Below are 22,446 nucleotides of genomic sequence, written 5' to 3' on the forward strand. Positions count from 1 at the left end.
CTACACACACATAATAAAAGCTAAAATTATTTTTGACTCATTTACAAAGGGTTTTCCAATTCTAATATTAATGTGTAATGCATAATCATAAATTTCAGCGCGCAACCAATCACAACCCATAAATGGGGCATTAAATATTTACAGTATTTGTTTGTTTAAAGTTAATCACAAAGATACACAAGGGGACTATCTGTGCTTTGCCCACCGCGGGTATCGAAATCTGGTTTCTAGTGTTGTTATAACTAACCGTTTTTCGCCAGCCTTATATTGGCTATTGGAGTAGTTGTTTTTTCTTATTTCTTGCTGCACACTTTCGTAAAAGCCTTAAAAGATGTTCTTTTTTTGTAAATATATTTGAAACTAATAAACTTTTATATAATTTCTAAATTCTACTAACACAAGTATATACCTTACCAACATAAGAATTACCATACAACAAATTTGTTTGGGAGAAAGCTCGCTAAATATTTTGGAGAAATAGTCTTAAGTTATTCCCGAGTTCTATACCTTACAATATTTCTATACAAAAAAAATTCAAACCCAAAACATTCTCACACAGATGGTCTTTTCTAAGTTACTTCTTAAAGTGTACACAATTTTACCACAATAGCTTTATTCTAGGATTTGTGTTTACAACAATCGTACATAATGCAACAAAAAAGATGTGTTATTTTCTGTTTGATAACACTTCAAATTATTAACACCTTTCGAAAAGCCTCGTTTTGGTAACCTGTTTTTAGTATTTAATTCACTCGAGTAGATCGTCCAGTCGAGAAAGATAAAATTCGCGTCTTTTACAAATACTTCAAACTTTCATGTATTGTTTTGAATTTCGCGCAAAGCTACTCGAGGGCTATCTGCGCTGGCCGTCCCTAATTTCACCCACCATCAACTTTTGGGCTACTCTTTTACCAACGAATAATGGGATTGACCGTAACGTTATAACGCCCCCACAACTGAAAGGGCGAGCATGTTTGGCGCGACGGAGATTTGAACCCGCAACCCTCGGATTACGGGTCGAACGCCTTAACACGCTAGCCATGCCGCGCCGAAACTTTCATTAATCTTAACACAATTTATCAGCAAGTTAATCATAGAAATTATATTTTTTGCCTTCAAAGCTACATTAGGCTTAAGAATGTTTTTTTAAGTTTAATGTTTATATTTTATTTGTTCCAGTTTTCAAATTTACAGTTTCTAAAAAATATTAATTCATTTGCACTGTGTTCGCCCCTTCACTCTAAAGTCGTTCAGCGGTACATCTGAAAGCATACTATTCTAAAAATATCAGATTTGGTAAACCGCAACAGGCATAACAAGGACTGCTCATCATGTCGCTTTGTGCTGATCATTGTGAAGTGTGTTTTAGAGAAAGTCCCATCATTGGTGCTGACATTTGGAGAGACCTAATGTTTATCAATAAACAAGCATGTCTATTTCTCTCAAGCACAAACAAATATGAAAAGCGAAAGTTTTTTTTTTAGTTTTCATATCAAAGACAATTATTCAACTTCGCTGCAAATATGTTATTGTACAACTAATACATAAAAGCTTGAACGAATTTGAGTAAAAAAAAACATCAAACATTTATCCTTTGGGCACTTCACTGAGATCTCAACATTGTTCATATAACAAATAGGGGAGAAATCATAACATTGTTCATATAACAAATAGGGGAGAAATCTTAACATTGTTCATGTAACAAATAGGGAGAAAACACATTTACAACTTGCTTGTTATAACGTTGAGGCCCGACACAGCCTGGGCCCGGCATGGCCAAGCGTGTTAAGGCGTGCGACTCATAGTCTGAGGGTCGCGGGTTCGCATCTCCGTCGCGCCAAACATGCTCGCCCTTTCAGCATGGGGGCGTTATAATGTGACGGTCAATCCCACTATTCGTTGGTGAAAGAGTAGCTCAAGAGTTGGCGGTGGGTGGTGATGACTAGCTGCTTTCCCTCTAGTCTTACACTGCTAAATTAGGGACAGATAGCCCTGGAGTAGCTTTGTGCGAAATTAAAAAAAAAAAAAGCAAACCCGACACAGCCAAGTGGATAAGGCACTCGACTCATAATCCGCGGTTTCGAATTTCCGTCACACCAAACAGCTCGCCCTTTCAGCCGTGGGGTCGTTATAATGTGACGGTCAATCCCACCATTTATTGGTAAAAGAGTAGCCCAAGAGTTGGCGGTGGGTGATGATGACTAGCTGCATTCCCTCTGGTCTTACACTGTCAATTAGGGACGGCTAAGGCAGATAGCACTCGTGTAGCTTTGGGAGAAATTCAAAACAAACTAAATTATAACGATGATATTGTTTTTCAATAACACAATACTGTGATTTATGAAGTTGTACAACATAACACATTAATTTAAGATTGTTTATTTTTTGTTTTAGAGTGAAGCCACCTCAGGCTATCTGTTATTTCCATCGCTAGGAATAGAAAAAAGATTGAAGCATTGAAAGTCTGTAAACTTATTGGTGTTCCACAAGTGATGACAGGAATGGACAATTTATTTACAAAACCAATTAAACATATTCGAAGAGTAACTGAAATTAACAAAACCCTGTCTGTCGGGTCAATAAGTATCATAAAGGATGGTTGATTTATTTCTAATATGCCTGTTGAGCCGTTAATAAATTTATAAATCTTTATTTCTCTTCTAAATATCTTTTGTTTTTGAGTCACTAAATATAATAAGAAAGATCATTCTATTGTCAAAATGTTACCCTGAACTCGGAATTGGCTGAGAAGTTCCGATTAGTCAAAATTGTCAAAGTAACGGCTAATTTAATAATGATAATTGTTTGTTTGTTTTTGTTTTGGAGTTTCGCACAAAGCTACACGAGGGCTATATGCGTTAGCCGTCCCTAATTTAGCAGTGTAAGACTAGAAGGAAGGCAGTTAGTCATCACCACCCATTGCCAATTCTTGGGCTACACTTTTACCAACGAATAGTGGAATTGATCGTAACATTATAACGCCTCCAAGACTGAAAAGGCGAGCACATGGATTCGAACCCGCGACCTTAAGGTTACGAGGGGAGTGCCTTAGCCACCTTGGCCATGCCAAGCGCAATAATGATAACAAAGAATACTTGGCCATTAATTTTAATAGTTTTCCTCCAGTAACACATACATTACCTTTAGGCGTGAAATCTAATGTATTCGCTTAGCTCGTTTCCATTTATAATTTCAAAATGTCGACGAGACAGCGAATAAGCAAAAAGGTATTTAGTTGTTTCGATCAGCCTCAATGAACATATTTTCTTCATCTTCTATTTTCAAGCTTTAGTATTTTACTTCCACAATCCTTCAAATACCTTTGAACGCAAAGAATGGCGACAGTGATTTTCAAATTTAAAAGTATATTCACACTAGAAATATCTTACCGTCCGGATTCTTGTTGGGTTTACTTGAGACGACATCTCATATATGGAAATGGGCATGAAAAGCTGATTTTGAAATTCGCAATCAACGTAAAGTTGGACTCGTGAAAAACCTTTATCGTTTGGAGGTGAGATATAAAAAAACATATTTCTGTGATAGCTTTTCTTGTGCAATCCTTTAATAGGCAGGTTTTGTATTCTGAGTTGTCCATACTCTCTTGTGATTATCAGAACTAAAAGAGAGAAAACTAAATGCATTATGTTATACTAAATTATTTTTATAAAAACACTGAAGCAACGCTGTAAAATATTTCTCAAGTAAAAAGAATTCTATAGTCTAATAATGAGTACAAATTGTGCGACACAACAGTTAGAGGGATGGGTCAGAGAAATTTTGAAATGTTGCCCATATGGGGGGGGGGAACCAGTTAATAGCACCTGGTTCACGTTAACCAAATAGTGGAATAATCAGATACTTATAAAATATTCATAGCTGAAAATGTGAAATATATTCAGCAGCTCGGTCTTGCTCAGCCCTGAAAAAAACAAAAAGAGTCACATTTATTGAATGCTTTGGATTATCTGTTTATTTACTGTTAGGCACAAAGCTACACAAAAGACCATCCGTGCTCTGCCCACAGCGGATATCGAAACCTGATTTCGATCGTTTATGACTTCATATATTCGTTTATTTGCAATTAAGTACTAAGATACACAGTGGGTTATCTGTATTCTGCCCATCATGGGTATCGAAACCCGGTTTCTGGTGTTGTAAGTCCCCAAACTCATAGGCTTACCTTTAAGCCACCTGGATTGAGCAACCGTCATAAGAACCTTTTGTATAACGTTTTACTCTTTAAAAACATGACGGCAGCTTATAATACCGGCATGACCAGGTGGTTAAGGCATTTCACTCGTAATCCGAGGGTCACGGGTTCGAATCTCCGTCGTACCAAACATGCTCGCCCTTTCAACCGTGAGGGTGTTATAATGTTACGATCAATATCACTATTCGTTGGTAAAAGAGTAGCCCAAGATTGGCGGTGTGTGGTGACAAATAGCTGTCTTCCCTCTTGTCTTACACTGCTCAATTAGGGACGGCTAGCGCAGATAGCCCTCGTGTAGCTTTGCGCGAAATTCAAAACAAACCAAGCAGCTTATAGATGTCTAGCAACTCACAGACATACAGTTATTAAGAAATAAATATTCTTATAAAGTTTATTTTATACTTTCAATACGAGCAGAAAGTTAATAATAAAAAAGTACAGTTTTTCTACTTATAATTTGAAGCTTTTATGTTGAACTATTATAAACTTTTGTCAAAACATAATTATTAGATAATCAAGGAACTAAAAATTAACTGTTATATAAAATTAAAGTTTTATCGTCTAATTTTAAAGTCTGCTTTTTTATTTCTTCCAACAAATATTCAAAGTTGTGCGACTGATTACGTTGCAATTTTTATATGTTATGCGTTGTTACCATGCATTAAATATTTAAGTTTGATAAAGATGTAATAAATGAATTCCGTAACGTAAAAAAAAAAAAGCACGTTTAGTCTTCATTTCTTTGGCAGCGTTAATCAGCATTATTAGAAGTTTAAAACAAGTGCGAATAATCGCAGGTGAACGAAGACTAGTAACATTGATCAGGACAACTGTTTGTTTATTTAATTTCGCGCAAAGCTACACGAGAACTATCTGCGCTAGCCATCCCTAATTTAGCAGTGTAAGACAAGAGGGAAGGCAGCTAGTCATCACTACCCACCGCCAACTCTTGGACCACTCTTTTACCAACAAATAGTGGGATTGACCATAACATTATAACGTCCCCACGGCTGAAAGGGCGAGCATGTTTGGTGTGACAAGGATTTGGACCCGCGACCCTCAGATTACGAGTCGAACGCCTTAACTCGCCTGGCCTCACTGCAATTGACAGTGCTGAACACTCCCTTCCTGATACATTTCCTTCTGGGATAGCATTGCGTCATTTGAACTCGATAGAAGCAGATTTACTGTAGTTTCGACTACTGATAAAATTAATTCTTTTGAATAACATATCGCAATAGATTAACGTACAGATAACGGTAAGAAGTTCATAATGAACCTAATGTATCCTCAATGATAGGACGTGGCTGCGTACATAAAAACAAGTTGAATTTTGTAGCATGTGATCAATACAATTTTAAAATAAACTGAGGATAACTGTTGACAATCGGAACTTTTTCTTTAAACGTTTTATTTTCGATAAATTTGATATCGTATTTCTTAAGATTGGCTGCATAGAGAAATGAATGGAATATTAGTCATTAGTTATAGATTCCATCTGGCACTTTCAACTTTCGCAACACATGGGCTAAGCGGCCACGTCAGGGACCCTAAAGGTCAGCCATACATACATTATGATTACTGACCGTTGGGAAGACAACTAGCCAACAGCACACACTGCATACTCCTAACAATTATGGTTATAATCATTTTATGAGACATAGCACGTCTCAAACCTTGGACGTCCTGATCGGTATCCCATTAGGCCTACAAATAACTCAGCTTATACTGATCTCAAAGGTTAGGATGTAGCTGCGGATTTATGCACAACGCGTTAGATTAATAAACTTAAATGCTTTTGAGACATGTTCATGTATTTTCGTAAAATACTCAAGTAAATGTACATTTTGCTTTTTTTATTCGCGAACATGATTCCCTGGCAAAAACAAACAAATCCCCTCTGTATAGGCCCGGCATTGCCAGATGGGTTAATGCGTTTGACTCGTAAACTGAGGGTCACGGGTTCAAATCCCCGTCGCACCAAACATGCTCGCCCTTTCAACCGTGGGGGTGTTATAATGTTACGATCAATCCCACTATTCGTTGGTAAAAGAGCAGCCCAAGAGTTGGCAGTGGGTGGTGATAACTAGCTGCCTTCCCTCTAGTCTTACACTGCTAAATTACGGACTGCTAGCGCAGATAGCCCTCGAGTAGATTTGCGCGAAATTCAAAAAACAAACAAAACAGTATATTTGAAGTCGTAAACTCTATGTCAAAAAACAACAACAATCTAACATCACGAGCGTATTTTGTAGCTAAAATTTGTAAATTACTGTGAATGATGGAAATACAATACAATAGAAAGTATTCAGCGTAAGACTAGAGAGATTGATTGGTTGTTTTTGAATTTCACGCAAAGCTACAAGAGGGACTATCTGCGCTAGCCGTCCCTAATTTAGCAGTGTAACACTAGAGGGAAGACAGCTAGTCATCACCACCCACCGCCAACTATTGGGCTACTCTTTTATCAACGAACAGTGGATTGACTGTAAGAGTATAATAACCCCACGGCTGACAGGACGGGGATTCGAGCCTGTGACCCTCAGCTTACGGGTAGGGTACCTTAACCACTTGGTCATGCCAGACCTTTTACTATTGAAAACGAATTTCTCTTTCATTTAAATATATCAGTATTCAAGTAATTTTATGTAAGGTGCATGGAAAGGCATAATTGATATACATGTGCCTGCTATAAATTTACTATAATTGATATACATGTGCCTGCTATAAATTTACTGCTTCTCTACAGAACATAGATAAAATCAAACGAATAATTTATTTTAAGACGATTTACGAGCTGAAAACAGTTTACAATCCTACATAGACATAATTTTACTTTAAACCAGTAAAAAAAAGAAAGAGATACCTAGATTTTTCTGTTCATAAAATTAGTAAATCAAATTGAGTTTTACAAGTATTTTAAACTATAGCATATAATGGTTCCACAGTTCTTTCGAAAGGTTCCTGATTATCATTATTTTACTGATAGAATGTATTGATTTTAGTCTATTCTTGTTTATTTGTTTTAGCGCGGCGTTACACAATTGGCTCTGTATGTCGTAGGGAATCTAACCTTGTATGTTAGCGTTGTATGTCCGTAAACTCACTGCTAATCCAAAGGAAAGGGGAATTCACGTAGTAGTCGAGAGTAATTCATTCATAATTTGTTACATAAGTTAATTTCAATTTTGTTTTACTTTTTGTTTTTGTTGTTGTTGTTAAGTGCAATGCCACATAAGGATCGAACTCTGACTTTTAGCGTTACAAGCCCTCGATATTCCCGCCACATAATTGGAAGGCACGTATTTCGAAAGCATAATGATTCAAATGCATAAAATAATTAATATCTTGAAAACGTACATACAATACAGGAGAGATATAGCTTATATGACGGTTGAAACTTGATATTGACTTGCCCTGCCTTGTTTCCCAAGCGGAAGTCAAGACTTTGATCTCTATGTTGAGAGTTCTTTCGGTTTAACAGCTTATTATTTCCTACTTTGTATAACTATTACCTTAAATATTAACATAATACTCTCGAACTTATGAACGTTTCGTTTGTACTCGTATTTATCTCAAATCTAGTTATGCTATCTGTCCTCCTTCTTCATTCTGAACTACTGACCTAACGACAAGTAACCAATCAGCAGCACTGTACACTTAGTATTCACACTGAGGGATTGACTGTCACTCCAATAATGCACTCACAACTTAAATCCACAGGGAATGTTTTGTGCTATCAAATGGATAAAAGACCCCCGCTAGTACAACGATATGTCTCCGGAATTACACCGCTAAAATCAGGGGTTCGATTCCCCTCGGTGGACTCCGCAGATAGCCCGATGTGGTTTTGCTATATGGAAAAACAAACACATGGGTACGAAACCGTTTCACCAGCTTGGAGCTCTAACACAAGGCGAAAATCCTTACTTTTATTTCATACAGCAAGAACTATTGTCTGCTTGCGCTAATTTTACATGAAACGTAAGGAATGATACGTTAAGAAAACTGCAAGAAATTATTTAGACTTTGCAAAAAAAATTCTTGTAGTTTAAGATAATTAAATTACAACCGATAATTTAATTGTTCCTTTTTCAAATTAAATTACAACAATACCCCAGCATCGAATGTAGCGACACCTATACTGAACTAGTGATAAGGAGCGGAAAACCATATTACTACCAACAACACTATAGACCAACAAATCCTTCCCTCTTGCTATACATGCCTGTCCCGAAACACGCCTAAACGTTTATTTGAATATTATGCAACCCACATACACTATGATGTTAGACAATTAAGATTTGCGCAGAATGTCAACACATTAAGTGATTTGTGAGATATGTCACAGAAGAATATCTATATTTTTATCTCTCAATATTAATAGTTAGAAGTTGAAAATAAATAAACTGAAAATTCTAAATACAAGAATAGAAGCTTCTGAAAAGTGTGTAAATGCACGATAAGGACTTTGTTTAAGCTGTTTAAAACCTGACTACAACGATACGTCATGCGTGTTCAAATATTTAAATAGAAGGGCACTCAGAAAGTCAGTCCCCGCCCCCGCATTGATTTCAGTTTTGAAAGAACCAATCTAACATGTTCATCCAACAAACACCAATTTACTACATTGAAAAAACTTAAGTTGGGTGAAAAGAAATTCTTTCGATCTTAATTGGTCCCCGTATTTTGACCGTTTATTAAAATCCCAACTTGTTACGATTATAACAAAAGTAGTTGGTCTTCAATGTGACCTTAACTTTTGTCTTTTTTCCGCTACATTTACCAAAAAGTAATCAAATAGTCCTTGGAGGAAACGTAACCTCTGTACCGAATTTGACTAAAATCCGATTAAAAATTTTAAAATTACGTAACTTACATTCAATGTGGCATTTGCTTTTGAGATAAATTCTCCGAAAGTTAAACGTATATTCCGTGGAAGACAGTTAACCTTTGTACAAAGTTTGATCCAAATCATATTAATTGCTTTCCTTTTATGCTGTTCACACACACACATACACACGAGTGTAAATGATAGCCCTGCCATACGTTAGACAGGAGTAAATAAACACAGTAAAAATCTCAGAAATCAAACTAATGTAAACACTATCAAAGAAGTGCGCCACAGATAAGATGCACGACATGGTTTGGAAAATTACTCTATAGCATGGTTGAAAGTAATCTGAGGAAACGAATGATTACTATTTACTGTTTTATGATACTGTGTAAATACAGCTTTTATATTGCTTATGAGTAATATGAACGTTTTTTATTACATACGTTCATTTCTAAACAACTATTAGACATATGATACTGCTACATTATACAACTGTTCTGGTTTCCACTACGGAAACACTATTAAAAATAATTTCTCAAATGTTCGTAATTTGACCAATTAGGATTTTAGGTTTGGTATTTTGTGTAAAACAGTCAGACCTAACACACCACGTTTTTCTCGAAAATTTTAGAAACGTATGTTTGTTTGTTTGTTTAGAATTAAGCACAAAACTCCACAATGGGCTGTCTGTGCTTTCTATTCTTCAATGAATGTTAGTATCTTAAAAATTTAACATTTTACTCATGTATTAAGATTCCTGTTGTAACCAAAACAATTATTGTACATAAATTATAAAACTGCTGAACAATAAAACTTTAAATTATCTGATAAAACAAAACTACTGTCAGCCAGTTTTTTAAAGTGTAAACTGCACGACGGAAACTATATCTAATCAGTAACATGCAATTAAAAGATACAAACGTTTTTAGCCAATGTGGCTAATTTGTTTCCAGTAGAAAAAAATACACAAGTTTAATTCGTTTTAAATCGTGTCTTTCATCAGAAATTCATATTCATCGATTTTCTGACCACACACACATACACACACTGTAAGATATTTTTTGGATACATGCTACAACATCACAAGCGCCTGCATATTTATAAATTCAATGGATTTGCTATTTGTAAAAATTCCATGCAGTCTTAAGTTTTAGTGTTAGCTCTTAAAACTAGCTTGTATGTACAATACCATTTATAATAAATTATATATACCTAGTGCTGTAATTCTCAATATTTGTGCAGCTGTACTGATCATTTTCAACTCGAATTACCGTCAAAGTCTCTAATGACCTCATCAGTTCTACAGACACGGAGTTCTCTAAGCTGTTCACTTAGGCATCAAATTGCTTGTGGGTTCATAACTTTATTGTTTACGATGTCTCTAATAGCATACGAATCACACGAAAACATAAACACTGTTAATACAGAAATTAAAACCACTCAAGTTTCCTGTATGTTTTACATTGAAAACGAATTATTTCAACCAGTTTTTGAGTCAGTTCTTCACAATGAGTGTTGTAACAAGCAGAAATATAAAATTAATATTACTCAATATCATGATTTATGTGGATCAGTTAACAAAATTAATGAATGAAAGCAACTCAACGACACAAATGTGAAAGTTATAATGATTCGACGTATTACCAGTTAGATTATAATATACATATATATATTGTGTATAATTAGTAGCAAATCATTTGGGTTACTTTGCATATGGTCTAGTTTAATTTAAAGAAAGTGCAAATAAGTACTATTTATTAATGTTTTACATTCTTGACTAAGTTTAATTAGGGAACCAATATTGAAACAAAGGTTTTATCTAATTTCCCGTCTTTTTATGTTTGTTTGTTTCTGGAACTCAAGCAATTACAGCGAAGCTACTTATACTGATAACAATAGCACCTTTTAGTCTTTTCTTAAAAAGACCCACGCAACATTTACACCTACTAGATCTTTATGTCATGATGATGCTAATATGGCGTAGATTTTAATAATGAAAATGAGTTAGTACGTATATGAATTAGTACGTGTATATACACAAATTATTTAAGTTAGAGAAGTAAATAATTTAACTTATGTTAACGGTAACAACCATACGAGTAGTTGTTATGTTGTTTCCTTTATAATAATGTACATTCTTAAATCCATTTCCGTGAACGACGACAGAATTTTTGCTTCCGTAAAGTAGCCTGAATGGTTCACTTGAGTCTTATTAACGCGTGTAATATTCTCTATACGATGATAATGATAACGTATGTGTAAGTTACGGTAAAATTATTATATAAGAACATCTTCTCAACGATTTTATAATTTACATGCCACACTATTATAGTCAGTAATTATTCTCAGTAAAGAATGTTTTTTATCAGGAAATGCGGTAGATGATTTTGAATATGGTTACCAGTATAAAACAAACTTTTTTTTTCCAGACACGACTGCTTTGTTACCGTTACATCTAGTACGAATCGTGAAAGGTAGAACTAACAAATCGATAAAATATACACACAAACACGTATGTATACATAACTTTAAAATGAAACGTGAAAATATGTTTGTGCTAAACATATTTGCATGTTAGATTTGGTTTGTTTGAATTTCGCGCAAAGCTACACGAGGGCTATCTGTGCTAGCCGTCCCTAATTTAGCAGTGTAAGACTAGAGGGAAGGCAGCTAGTCATCTCCACCCACCAATCAACTCTTGGGCTACTCTTTTACCAACGAATAGTGGGATTGATCATTACATTATAACGCCCGCACGGCTGAAAGGACGACCATGTTTTGTGTGTCGGGGTTTCGAAACCACGACCCTCGGATTACAAGTCGAGTGCCTTAACCACCTGACCGTGCCAGGACTCTAATGAAAATACTTTCATCTAGAAATGTGAAGCTGGAGCATCGCTTCCAATAGAAAGTGCATATTTGGCTTCTCTTTCCATTTGAAAACTGAACTTCGAATGTCATTTCGATACAAGACTGTGAAAACTTGTAATAACATTCCCGTTTTAAAATTTATGAATAAATGTACTACCAATAAAAAACAGAGGGAGGGTGGCTTTTACGACTACATTTTTGTATGAAATATGATTATAAACTCGTTTTTAGTATTATGAATCGATGAGAACCACTTATAGCCAACGACAGATAGTAGTGTGTATATTTCCATTGCTTATCAGACCAAAAACAAATAAGAAAGGTTACGTGTCTGTTTAGAGCGACGAAGATATTGTTGAACAGACTAGCCTTCTGATTCGTTACTTCTTCTGAATGATATTAAAGTTAATAATGATAAAATAAACAGTCCTTGTTAGAAATAAAATAAATACATAATACTGTGTTATTAATCCTTACCCTAAAAATTGATTTGTAAATAAAATTAATAATTATTATAATTTATGTTCTTCATCCATTAGGAGTATTGTAAATAAGGTAATTAAAATTAATAATTATTATAATTTATGTACTTAATCCATTATTGTAAATAATGTAAATAAAATTAATAATTATTATAATTTATGTGCATAATCAATTAGTATGATTGTAAATGAGGTAAATAAAATTAATAATAATTACAGTTTATTTACTTAATCTAGTCCACACCACAACAGTTGTCGACAATGAAAATCAACGATTTAAATAACATCTGGACCATTACTGTGTCGGTTGTGTCTCGCTACCCTCATATTGATGAAAGGCCTCGTCGGCGCTGGATATGACAGATGTAATGTGGGTTACATATTATTCTTTACATGTACTCATAACGTCTTAGAACTTAAATCTGAAATCCTGATGTAAAATATGTATGTCCGCTCATAAATCGAGAACGGCTGGACCGATTGTCACCAAACTTATTATATAATTTAACCCCTCAGGAGTCGGAATTAGGATATTTCCCTATGTAACTCTTCGCGACTCCTGTGTCTTTCCTGTGCGTTAAACAGATACGTGGTCCAGAGTCTGCCTGTGGGTAAGAGGTAAGTTTATGTACGGATTTACATTGCCAAAACCCGGGGTTCAGTTAGCGCAGATAACACATTGTGCAGCTTTGCAACAAGAAAATAACTTTAACTAGTCTGTTTTGTTTATGGGAAGCGAAAGGAAAAGTTAGCTCTATTTTTCATTTCATATAATATGTGCATACAATCATATCCAAGCATTTTTTTTTTTCATATTCTCAGTATTCTTTGTGGAAAGTCGGGCCATGACCTTCTTACAGGTCATGTGTTGATTTTTTTAAAAATTAAACCTGTTTTAAAAGCCTCAATAAATTATTTTAGAAATATGCCGGCACAGAATCTTACAATAAGAATGATTTTGGTGTGACATCAGCATGTTACAAAGTTAAACACTTCTATGACGAATTTAACACAAGTTTTAATTTATTAATTAAGTTTACAAATAAATTAGTTTATTACTATAATAATGTAGCAAGATATGATATGAAAAATAAGTGGTTAACACATTAGAAAGGGGGCTATATCCTATATACAGTGTACAGTAGTAATTATTGGTTTTAGTTACGAGTTCGTTTTATTATTCGAGAAAAGCTTACATAAAAAGTTACGTTGTCACTTTTACACAACAATGAACACATACAGTGACAATATTATTAATCTAGCTTCAAAGAAAGCCGCTATCATGAGAAACAAATCAGCGGTGAATTCGGTGCGAAACCACGAACGAATGTTGCATGAGTGAGATACGTGACTACATAAATGTGCGTGGCGCATATGAACTATAGTGCGCCGTAGATGTAAGAAACAAATTTTTGACGTCAATTTATAAATGTCGTTTGAACCACTTATAAAGTTGAAAAAAGCACTGCAGAGACTTTCAGCCCTTGGGAATCCAAATCTACATCTGTTTTTGTGTCTTTATTATACCAATCTATGTTTATACATGTATCTCTGCAAATGACAAATAAAAATTATATATTTCTTTTTTCAACTGTAGTTCTTATCCTAAAATGCTATATCTAAATAAAAGTACAACTTTTTATACAACAATAATAATATTTTAGTGTATGGCTATTAGCCACCTCCCTCCAGTAGCACAGCGATATGTCTGATAAACACTGCTATTAGCATACAGTGAACAACGAAAGGCATTAGTAGAAACACGAAATTACGCGTACCAGTTTCTAACTCTGTATTCGCTTTTGCGTTTTTTGTGCTGTTTTCCACATTGCAGTTAAACGAATATTTCCTGTAATTTTGACACTTGTATTAGAAAGTGTGTCCCTTAATTGACGGTTCGTAAACAAACACGTTGCAGCAAAGGATTGTTTCATGAACAATATCTCGGTAAAACGCTCCCCGCGAGTACAGCGGTAGGTCTACGGATTTGCAACGCTAAAATCAGGAGTTCGATTCCCCTCGGTGGGCTCAGCAGATAGCCCAAAGTGGCTTTGCTCTAAGAAAACACATCTTGGTAAATAAACAGAAGCGAACTGTTCGTTATACGTATCTCTCAAACATTTTCGCATAACGACACAAAGGTGTTTACCGTCCCTAGTTTTGAACTGACAAAAGGGAAAACACTCATTGCCCCTTCTCTCGCTACTTCAATCGAACAGTAGAATTTGACCGTCATTGTTATAACATACCCTCAACCCTTTTAAAGGCAGAACTTCATTAATCTCAGATATTCTTAATAGGTTCCAACCTACGTGTGTTTAAAATATATATATGAACTGTAAAAGCACTAGTTAGCAGTAAGTCTGAGGGTTTATTGTATAGCTTTGTTATCGATAACAAACACAAACGTTTCAACCAGAAAGAAAAAAAGAAAAAACGTAAAAATATCATGTGACGTTTTAAAGAAGTTAGTATTAGCTTAACGACACTTGTTACGTCAGAAAGTAATTCTCTTTCCGTAGTTCTGGGTCATGTGGCGTCGTATCTAACTGCATAAAACCAAGTGAATAATTAAAGGACAAATTTTCTCTGAACATAATTAAAACCGTTAATTGACCCTTGAACAGAAACGGCACGTTTCGACGTCACTACGTGTTCTACATGTTTAATAATAATAAAGACTGTATTTTAATCATCTAATTGATTTTAACTGCTGCTCAAGAAACGATCATTCAAACTTAACTCGTTGTTATTTATCACAAGACAAGCAAAAGATGTTTTATGAGACATGATGTTTCGTTTCCAACCAAAGTGTTCCACACAAACCTTACAAGTATGAAATGCTACAGAAGAACGGGGAAGGTCAGTGACAAAAATATGCATATATCTGTAAAAAGTTTGTTTGTTTTTCGAATTTCGCACAAAGCTATACGAGGACTATCTGCGCTAGCCGTCCCTAACCTAGCAGTGTAAGACTAGAGGGAAGGCAGCTAGTCATCATTACCCACCGCCAACTCTTGGACTACTCTTTTACCAACGAATAGTGAAATTGACTGTGACAATATAATGCCCACACGGCTGAAAGGGCGAGCATGTTTGGGGCGACCAGGATTCGAACCCGCAACCCTCGGATTACGAGTCGAACGCCTTAACCCACCTGGCCATACCGAGCGTTATAAAAAGTTAATATTAGAATGTAATTAAAACAGAAGTTTAACCAAACACACAGAATAAAAATATTTGTTTGTCTTCGAGTGTTTGTACAAAGCTACTCAATGGCTATCTTCGGTAGCCATCTCTGGAGGAAAGGCAGCTAGTCAACAGTACCCACCGCCAACCCTTGTGCAGTTCTTTTCAGACCAAATAGGGGGAGTTGATTGTAATTTTTATAACACAAACATGGCCGAAAGTATTGAACACGAATATGTGTGGTAACTCGAGGTAAGTAATGGACCTGCAAATCTATCTTCTGGCAGTTAACCCATAGGTCACGTCTAGTAAAACTAAATTTTATTCTCTGATATAAATATGAGGTTAATAAAGCCAACATAAACAAAATAGCGAACGTTAACATTAATTTCTATGCGCAATAACGTGTAAAACACTTTTAAAATTGCTCAGATTTTCCATTTGTATCATTCTCGGTATTATATCATTTTGCCTTGTTGTGATCATTTAGGTTTTGACCTTTGACCTTATATTTAACCCATCAATTTGTAGTGGTTGGATGTTTTGGTATATCACGAAGTTCGTAATGAAAGGTGCTTTTCTATTAATAACTTCGCTTACTCAAATCTGTGAATTTGGCTTTATGGCAAATAATGAGGGAATTACAGCGTAATTATTGTCCTTATTATATTCATTTTTCTTCACAAAATTAATACGGCAAAAAATGAAAGTATCCGAAGAGAATCGAAATACACAACGTATTCTTTTAAAACTGGAGTGGTCTGACCAGGTGGTTAAGACATTCGACTCTTAATCCGAGGATCGCAGGTTCCAATCCCCGTCACACCAAATATGCTCGCCCTTTAAACCGTGGGGGCGTCATAAAGTTACGGTTAATCCCACTATTCGTTGGTAAAGGAGTTGCCCAAGAGTTGGCGGTGGGTGGTGATGACTAGCTGCCTTCCCTCTAGTCTTACACTGCAAAATTAGGGACGGCTAACACAGATAGCCCTCGTGTAGCTTTGCGCAAAATTTACAACAAACCAAACCAATTAGAGTGGTCAAACAAACAAAAATAGCGTTTCTCTAATCGGCTTATCTGCATATGCAAAAACTCTTTCTGAACACAACAACGCCCTATTCGTTAAAAAAGATATATTGACGTCCACCAAATTTTTCAGTTGACCCCACTGAAATAAATTTCATAAAAAAAAATAAAAATTTTCTGTGTATTTCAGTGAGGAATACGATACGTGGATAATTACACTAGTACTGAGTTTTGGTCACTGATTTGGGCATTTCTCTCCTATTCTAGTTATATCAATAATAATTCTATTGGCAAGTTTAACGACTTGCGCTTTTATAGGATCTTTCGAGATCACATGGAGAAGTGTCGAATAAGAACGACATACATTACCTCTGTGTTTTGTTCGTTCTAGCAGAATGCACAAACTATGCTGTGTTCCAGGAAAGCTTACTGATAGCAGTAGTTGATTGTCTTCGTATCTCCGTTGCGGGACAATGTCACGAAGTACAATACCCACCTCATGGTATGGTGGTAGCAGGGCATCTCCTAATATGCGAGATAGACCTCGTGGAAAAAGAAACAAAACAGAACTGGAATCAAACATGCACAATGTTAAACATTTTGGACAGCACTGTGAATGTACTAACACAAAATAAAATGTTTGTTTTTAATGACAGATGCAGTGCTAAAATGTATAAATAACACAATAAAACTAAAATGAGTTTCAATTATTTTCACCCAGTCAAGGTTGAATTTATTCGAAATAAAAATAAATCAACTTAATCATTTCAAGTGCATAAAGGAAGGCTGATATTTGTTTTTAAGAGAGTGCACAATGAGTCTGCCAAGTTAAAACGATCAATGTACTGTATGAGTATGTTTTGCCTTCCTGCATGTTTGAATCTTACAACTAGTTTGACTTTCAAACTTTGTAAGAAGATGCGTTTGTTGACAGAATCAAGCTTCCATGTAAAGGTTAGGAGCTGAATAATGAAACGAAATCCGATAATTATTTTATTATAACAAAAGGGTGACGTAAGTCTATCCCAAGAATGAAATAACCTGTTTTGACAACATAAAACTAAAATTGATTTGCTACATACAAGACTATGTTCAGACACATCACAAGTCCTTCAACAATCGAAAATAAAGGTATTATTGTCAAAAATACTTGCGCCATTAGTGTTCAAAGTTTGAGTTAACAAAAATATGTTTGTTTTTGTATGAAAACCGAAATATAGAAACCCATTTTTGAAGTATATTGCTATGTAAGTGATATAAATTTTCAGACTTTGAATGATTTAACGGCAGCTGTTTCGAATAGTAAATATCAAAATGTGTTTCTAATAAAAACACTTCGGAGTGAATGGTGTCCAAACCTTTTGGCTACCAAAAAGCTAATGTAATAATGTTAACTCTCACATCTGTCTGTAATTGCAAACAAAGTCAGAGAAAGAAGTAGTAACACTGAGCTTCATGTTTAATATTAACCCTTTTATGTGGTAAATCAGAGGAACTGGAAAGCACTCCAGAAGTGCTCCATAATCTGAAGTTAAAGAGACACCTGCCTGATCCTACATCTCTGAAGAGATTGCTGTATTACAGGGTAACTGAAACTTGTTAATATCATTCATATGAAGGCATCTATATATATGTAAAAACGGCTGGTATGGATAGAGAAAACTCTATGTAGAGGAGTGAACAACGTTTCGACCTTCTTCGGTCATCGTCAGGTTCAGAAAGAAAGGAAGAGGTAATTGACCGATAGCTGACCACATGTTTGAAAGCGGTTGTGTAACTGAGTGTAGGAATGTAGAGGGCGTACTTAGATGTTTGATTATATATTAATATAGGTATAAAGGTGTTCCTTTGTATTGGTTTATTTTGAACTTGAGTTGTTGTATAAGTAAGGCTTCTTTAATTTGCGTTTGTTTATGTTTGTTTCTTTATTTAGTATTTGAATGTTTTCTATGGTTATGTTGTGTTTATTTGACTTGCTGTGTTGAAAAACGTGTGAAGGTGACTTTTTATGTTTTTTGAATCTGGTTTCCATTTTTCTACTTGTTTCTCCAATATAGAAGTCGTGGCAGTTGTCACATTGTATTTTATAAATAATGCTGGTGTTGTGTTTGTCAGTGTAGGTTTTACATAGTATAGACCTTAGTTTTGTGCCTGGTTTTTGAATAAATTTGGTATTAACTGGAATGTTATATTTTGTTAGTAGTTTTTACCAAAACTAAGGTGTAAAAACTACAGAGACAAACACCACAATAATAAGTAAGGTGACCATCCTATTTTTTGAAGGTAAGAATGATAAAAAACAAAACACCTCTGACACAATTACAGCTGGAAGTGAACAGTTCTAATACCTTTTAAAATTATCACCTAAACTGTTGATATTTAAAAAAAACACACAAAAAAGTTAGATCATTTAAGTTGAAAATTTCGATTCTATCACACTAAACAAGTGTTACCATAATTCATCATAATGCTTTGTGACAGTTATTACAGTTCATCAGAATATTTTGCGACAGTTCATCAGAATACTTCGTAACACTTATCACATTTCATCAGAATATTTTGCGACAGTTATCACATTACCTCAGAATACTTTGTGACAAAGAAGAAACATGAACCTAATCTTTTCTATATTTATTAAAGACAAATATTACTAAACAACAATGAATAATAATACCTATAAAGTGTTGTGATAAGAATCTATAAGACAACCTAATGGCAATTTTTTGCATACTTTCAATACTATTTAACCTTTGAAAACTATTCACACGAATATCTCTTTACTTGCCAAACCCACAAATTAAAACCTGCATTTAACGAGATTAGAAACCATTATGTGTACAACTGGTTGTTTACTTAAAAACAGAAACACTAAAAAAAGTTCTCACTAACATACATTTTTATCTCTGGATTACTCACTTTTATCATACGACAGTTTCGTTGCCCTGGCAACAGAAACCTGCCAAAAAAAACCACAGGATCCAACACATAACAAGAAATATGTCACCAGACTCATGACGTTGAGCGTCGGGCAGACTACAAGTTGATAACTCCTCTTTTGTCAGAACAGTTGACTGTTTGTACCTCGGTATGTTGGCCTCTCATGCCCTTCTTGCCGACTTACAGCAACTTCAGCCAATTGGCCAAACCTTGTTAGGGTGTCATATCCCGGATCGAGAGTGGGCGCTAACCCCACATCCCTTCACAAAGTGGCGGAAAGTTTTATTGTTCCAAGTTTTACGTAGTCAGTACATAGAGTTTCGTTTCATCTTATAAAAACCAGACTATTTGATTTATTTGGTTCGTACAACACAAAAATAAATACATAAATCATTGAATCTGACTTACTGTTTATTGAAAATTATCATATCTTTGTGACAAGGTTAATGCCTTTCAGAGATCCTACAAGTAATTTACAACGCAGCTAAAATAAAACTGACTTTTCTTTTTTATATAAATAAGCATTCGGATAAACATTTTGTGTTGATAATCATGTCTTCAAAATATTGTTTCCTGATATATATTTCTAGTTATCAGTTTTCAAATACCTTATATGTATTTTTAAAAGTATTGTGATACACATGAAATCATAACGTATAGAAACAAGTGCTTTATTATTAGTGCGATTTAAAAGAGATATTTATTACCGCTGTCGTAATTTTATCATTAAACTACACAATAAAAATTAGTGTTATAGTGCGTATAATTATCAGTGACCCATCGGGAGACTTAATTGTGTATTCACCTAAAGAAATTTGATTATATTCTGTAATCGCTAAAATATTTACTATTGTAAAATTGAAGGTGCGCATGAATCAAAATAACTGATATATTAAACACAAAAGTGCCTAAACAATTCATCTTATCAGTTCGTAACTGAAGAATATTGAAAATGATAAAAATAAAAGATATTTAGTTCTTACTAATATTAAACTTTAACAGAATTAATTCGATATACCAAAAATATGAAAACAAAGAAACGAAAATCACAAACATAAGAATATTCCAATTTAATAACTATCATATAAGGATATTAAACGAAGAACTGTGACAAAGGATATTACTTAGTAACAGTATATAGTTTAATTTTTAACTTAACAGAACCAGTCAAAAAGAGAAAGAATATTGGATCTAACCTAGCAGTTTACAGTAATTCCTTTGTCACATGTACATTGAACAAAAACTAGTAAATAGCAATCATAATATCGTTTTCACATGACCAAAAAATATTGATAATAATCTCAACTTCGTACATATATACTCAACAAAAACTGTACCTAGCAATAAACGTTTAACTAATTAAAAAGATCCAAGGGTACAAGTTATAAAGTGGAATATAAAATGTATCCTAGATTTTGGAGGTGACAGCGGAAGTAGAACCCATATTGCGGTGGGGATACACTACCTATCAGTCTTAACTTTCATTCATTAGTCTCACATAAATAAATAAAATAAAGGAGTGACAGTAGATATAGAAATAAAAATTAAGAGAGCGAGATATGGGTGCTTAAGCCCACAACGTCCCATGTCTATATCACCCTTCACTGCCTGTAGACAGTTGTGGGAGGTGACTGCTCTCCAAAGTAAAGAATAAAACATTAATTGAAAAATAGAAATAAGAAAAATAAGATACAAACATTTGGGGGTAAGTATGTTAAAACTGACCTCCTGAAATTGGCATTACAGCCCCTATTATGGTAGAAAGGCACTAATTGGTAGCCCAGTAAACGAATCATACCAGTATGAAGAGTCCCGCCCAGTTATCTAAACAAACTAGTATAGCACCCAACCACCACCCATTTTATTAAGTCCACTGTGACAATCACGCTATAAACAAGCATTTATATACAGCAAGGTGTACATCCGCATAAAGTAGTGCCAAGTTGTTAAATGGCCTAATTCATAACTAAAAATAGTTATTGGAAATTTTTAATAAAACATCTCTATTTTTTATTTATTTATAGTACCACAATGGTACAGCGGTAACTCTACGGATTTACAACGCTAATATCAAGGTTCCGATTCAATTTGGTGAACTCAGCAGATAGCCCGATGTGGCTTTGCTATAAGAAAAACACACATTGATTTTTTTTATATTTATTTAATACATTCTTATATTTGTTACAGAATAATTTAATAATTTTATTTAAATTTTTTTTATTAAATCCATTAACCATTAATTTGTGTATCAGTATTTCAACATTACTGATAAAATATTGTAATTTATTAAAAATGTATAGCTGACAGAAAACAATACCTGTCATCACATAAATACATAAAATGCAACATTTATCTGTACAAAGTTTAAAATATCTTTATTGAAGCCATTAACAGCTTCCATTTATGAAAATTATACACGTTTAATTTGCTGATAATGTTCAATGTACAAAGATTCAGAACATCATATTGAAACAACTTTCGAGTCTCACTGGGCCATTACAATCTACGTCGCCACATCCGGTCACTCCCTAACTGATGACCGTGTATCTTAATAACATCAGTGAAACGCTGTTTCAGCTGTAAAAGAATACATCGTGGGATTATCTTGTTTAAAGCATACGCATCTCTATGCGGTTTTTCATAATCCACCTAATGCTTGAGAACGAGGGTTTCCCAGCACCCGTTTAGTGGCTTGATGGCCTAGTACTGACTATTGTGTGTCGTTCGGAGCATCATGGATATCTGTTTCATTCTCTAGCTCTTTGAAATATACTATGGTTGAGCGGTTATGCTATAGAAACAACTTATATACAGTGTATTTTTGTAGCTTTTCTAGTTGAAAACCCTTTTCTGATTATGTTGCGTAATTGCCTAAGTCATGTGGACCGAT

The 22,446-nt window shown here is 34.6% G+C and overlaps 1 protein-coding gene across 2 annotated transcripts in view; it reads right to left on the reverse strand.

Moving 5' to 3' along the window:
• Nucleotides 1-19,738, reverse strand: part of LOC143237383 (cartilage oligomeric matrix protein-like) — an 80,646-nt gene extending 60,908 nt beyond the window's left edge. For both annotated transcript variants that reach the window (XM_076476583.1, XM_076476582.1), the window contains exons 1-3: nt 19,536-19,738; nt 16,989-17,162; nt 3,390-3,619 (exon numbers count right to left, since the gene is read on the reverse strand). In XM_076476583.1, coding sequence (XP_076332698.1) covers nt 3,390-3,619; nt 16,989-17,162; nt 19,536-19,632 — 501 coding nt within the window. In that variant the 5' untranslated portion in view covers nt 19,633-19,738. The remainder of the gene's footprint in view (nt 1-3,389; nt 3,620-16,988; nt 17,163-19,535) is intronic.
• Nucleotides 19,739-22,446: the final 2,708 nt, after the last annotated feature.

The sequence above is a fragment of the Tachypleus tridentatus genome, chromosome 13 (genome assembly GCF_004210375.1).
Source record: "Tachypleus tridentatus isolate NWPU-2018 chromosome 13, ASM421037v1, whole genome shotgun sequence".
NCBI classification, from domain to species: Eukaryota; Metazoa; Arthropoda; class Merostomata; order Xiphosura; family Limulidae; genus Tachypleus; species Tachypleus tridentatus.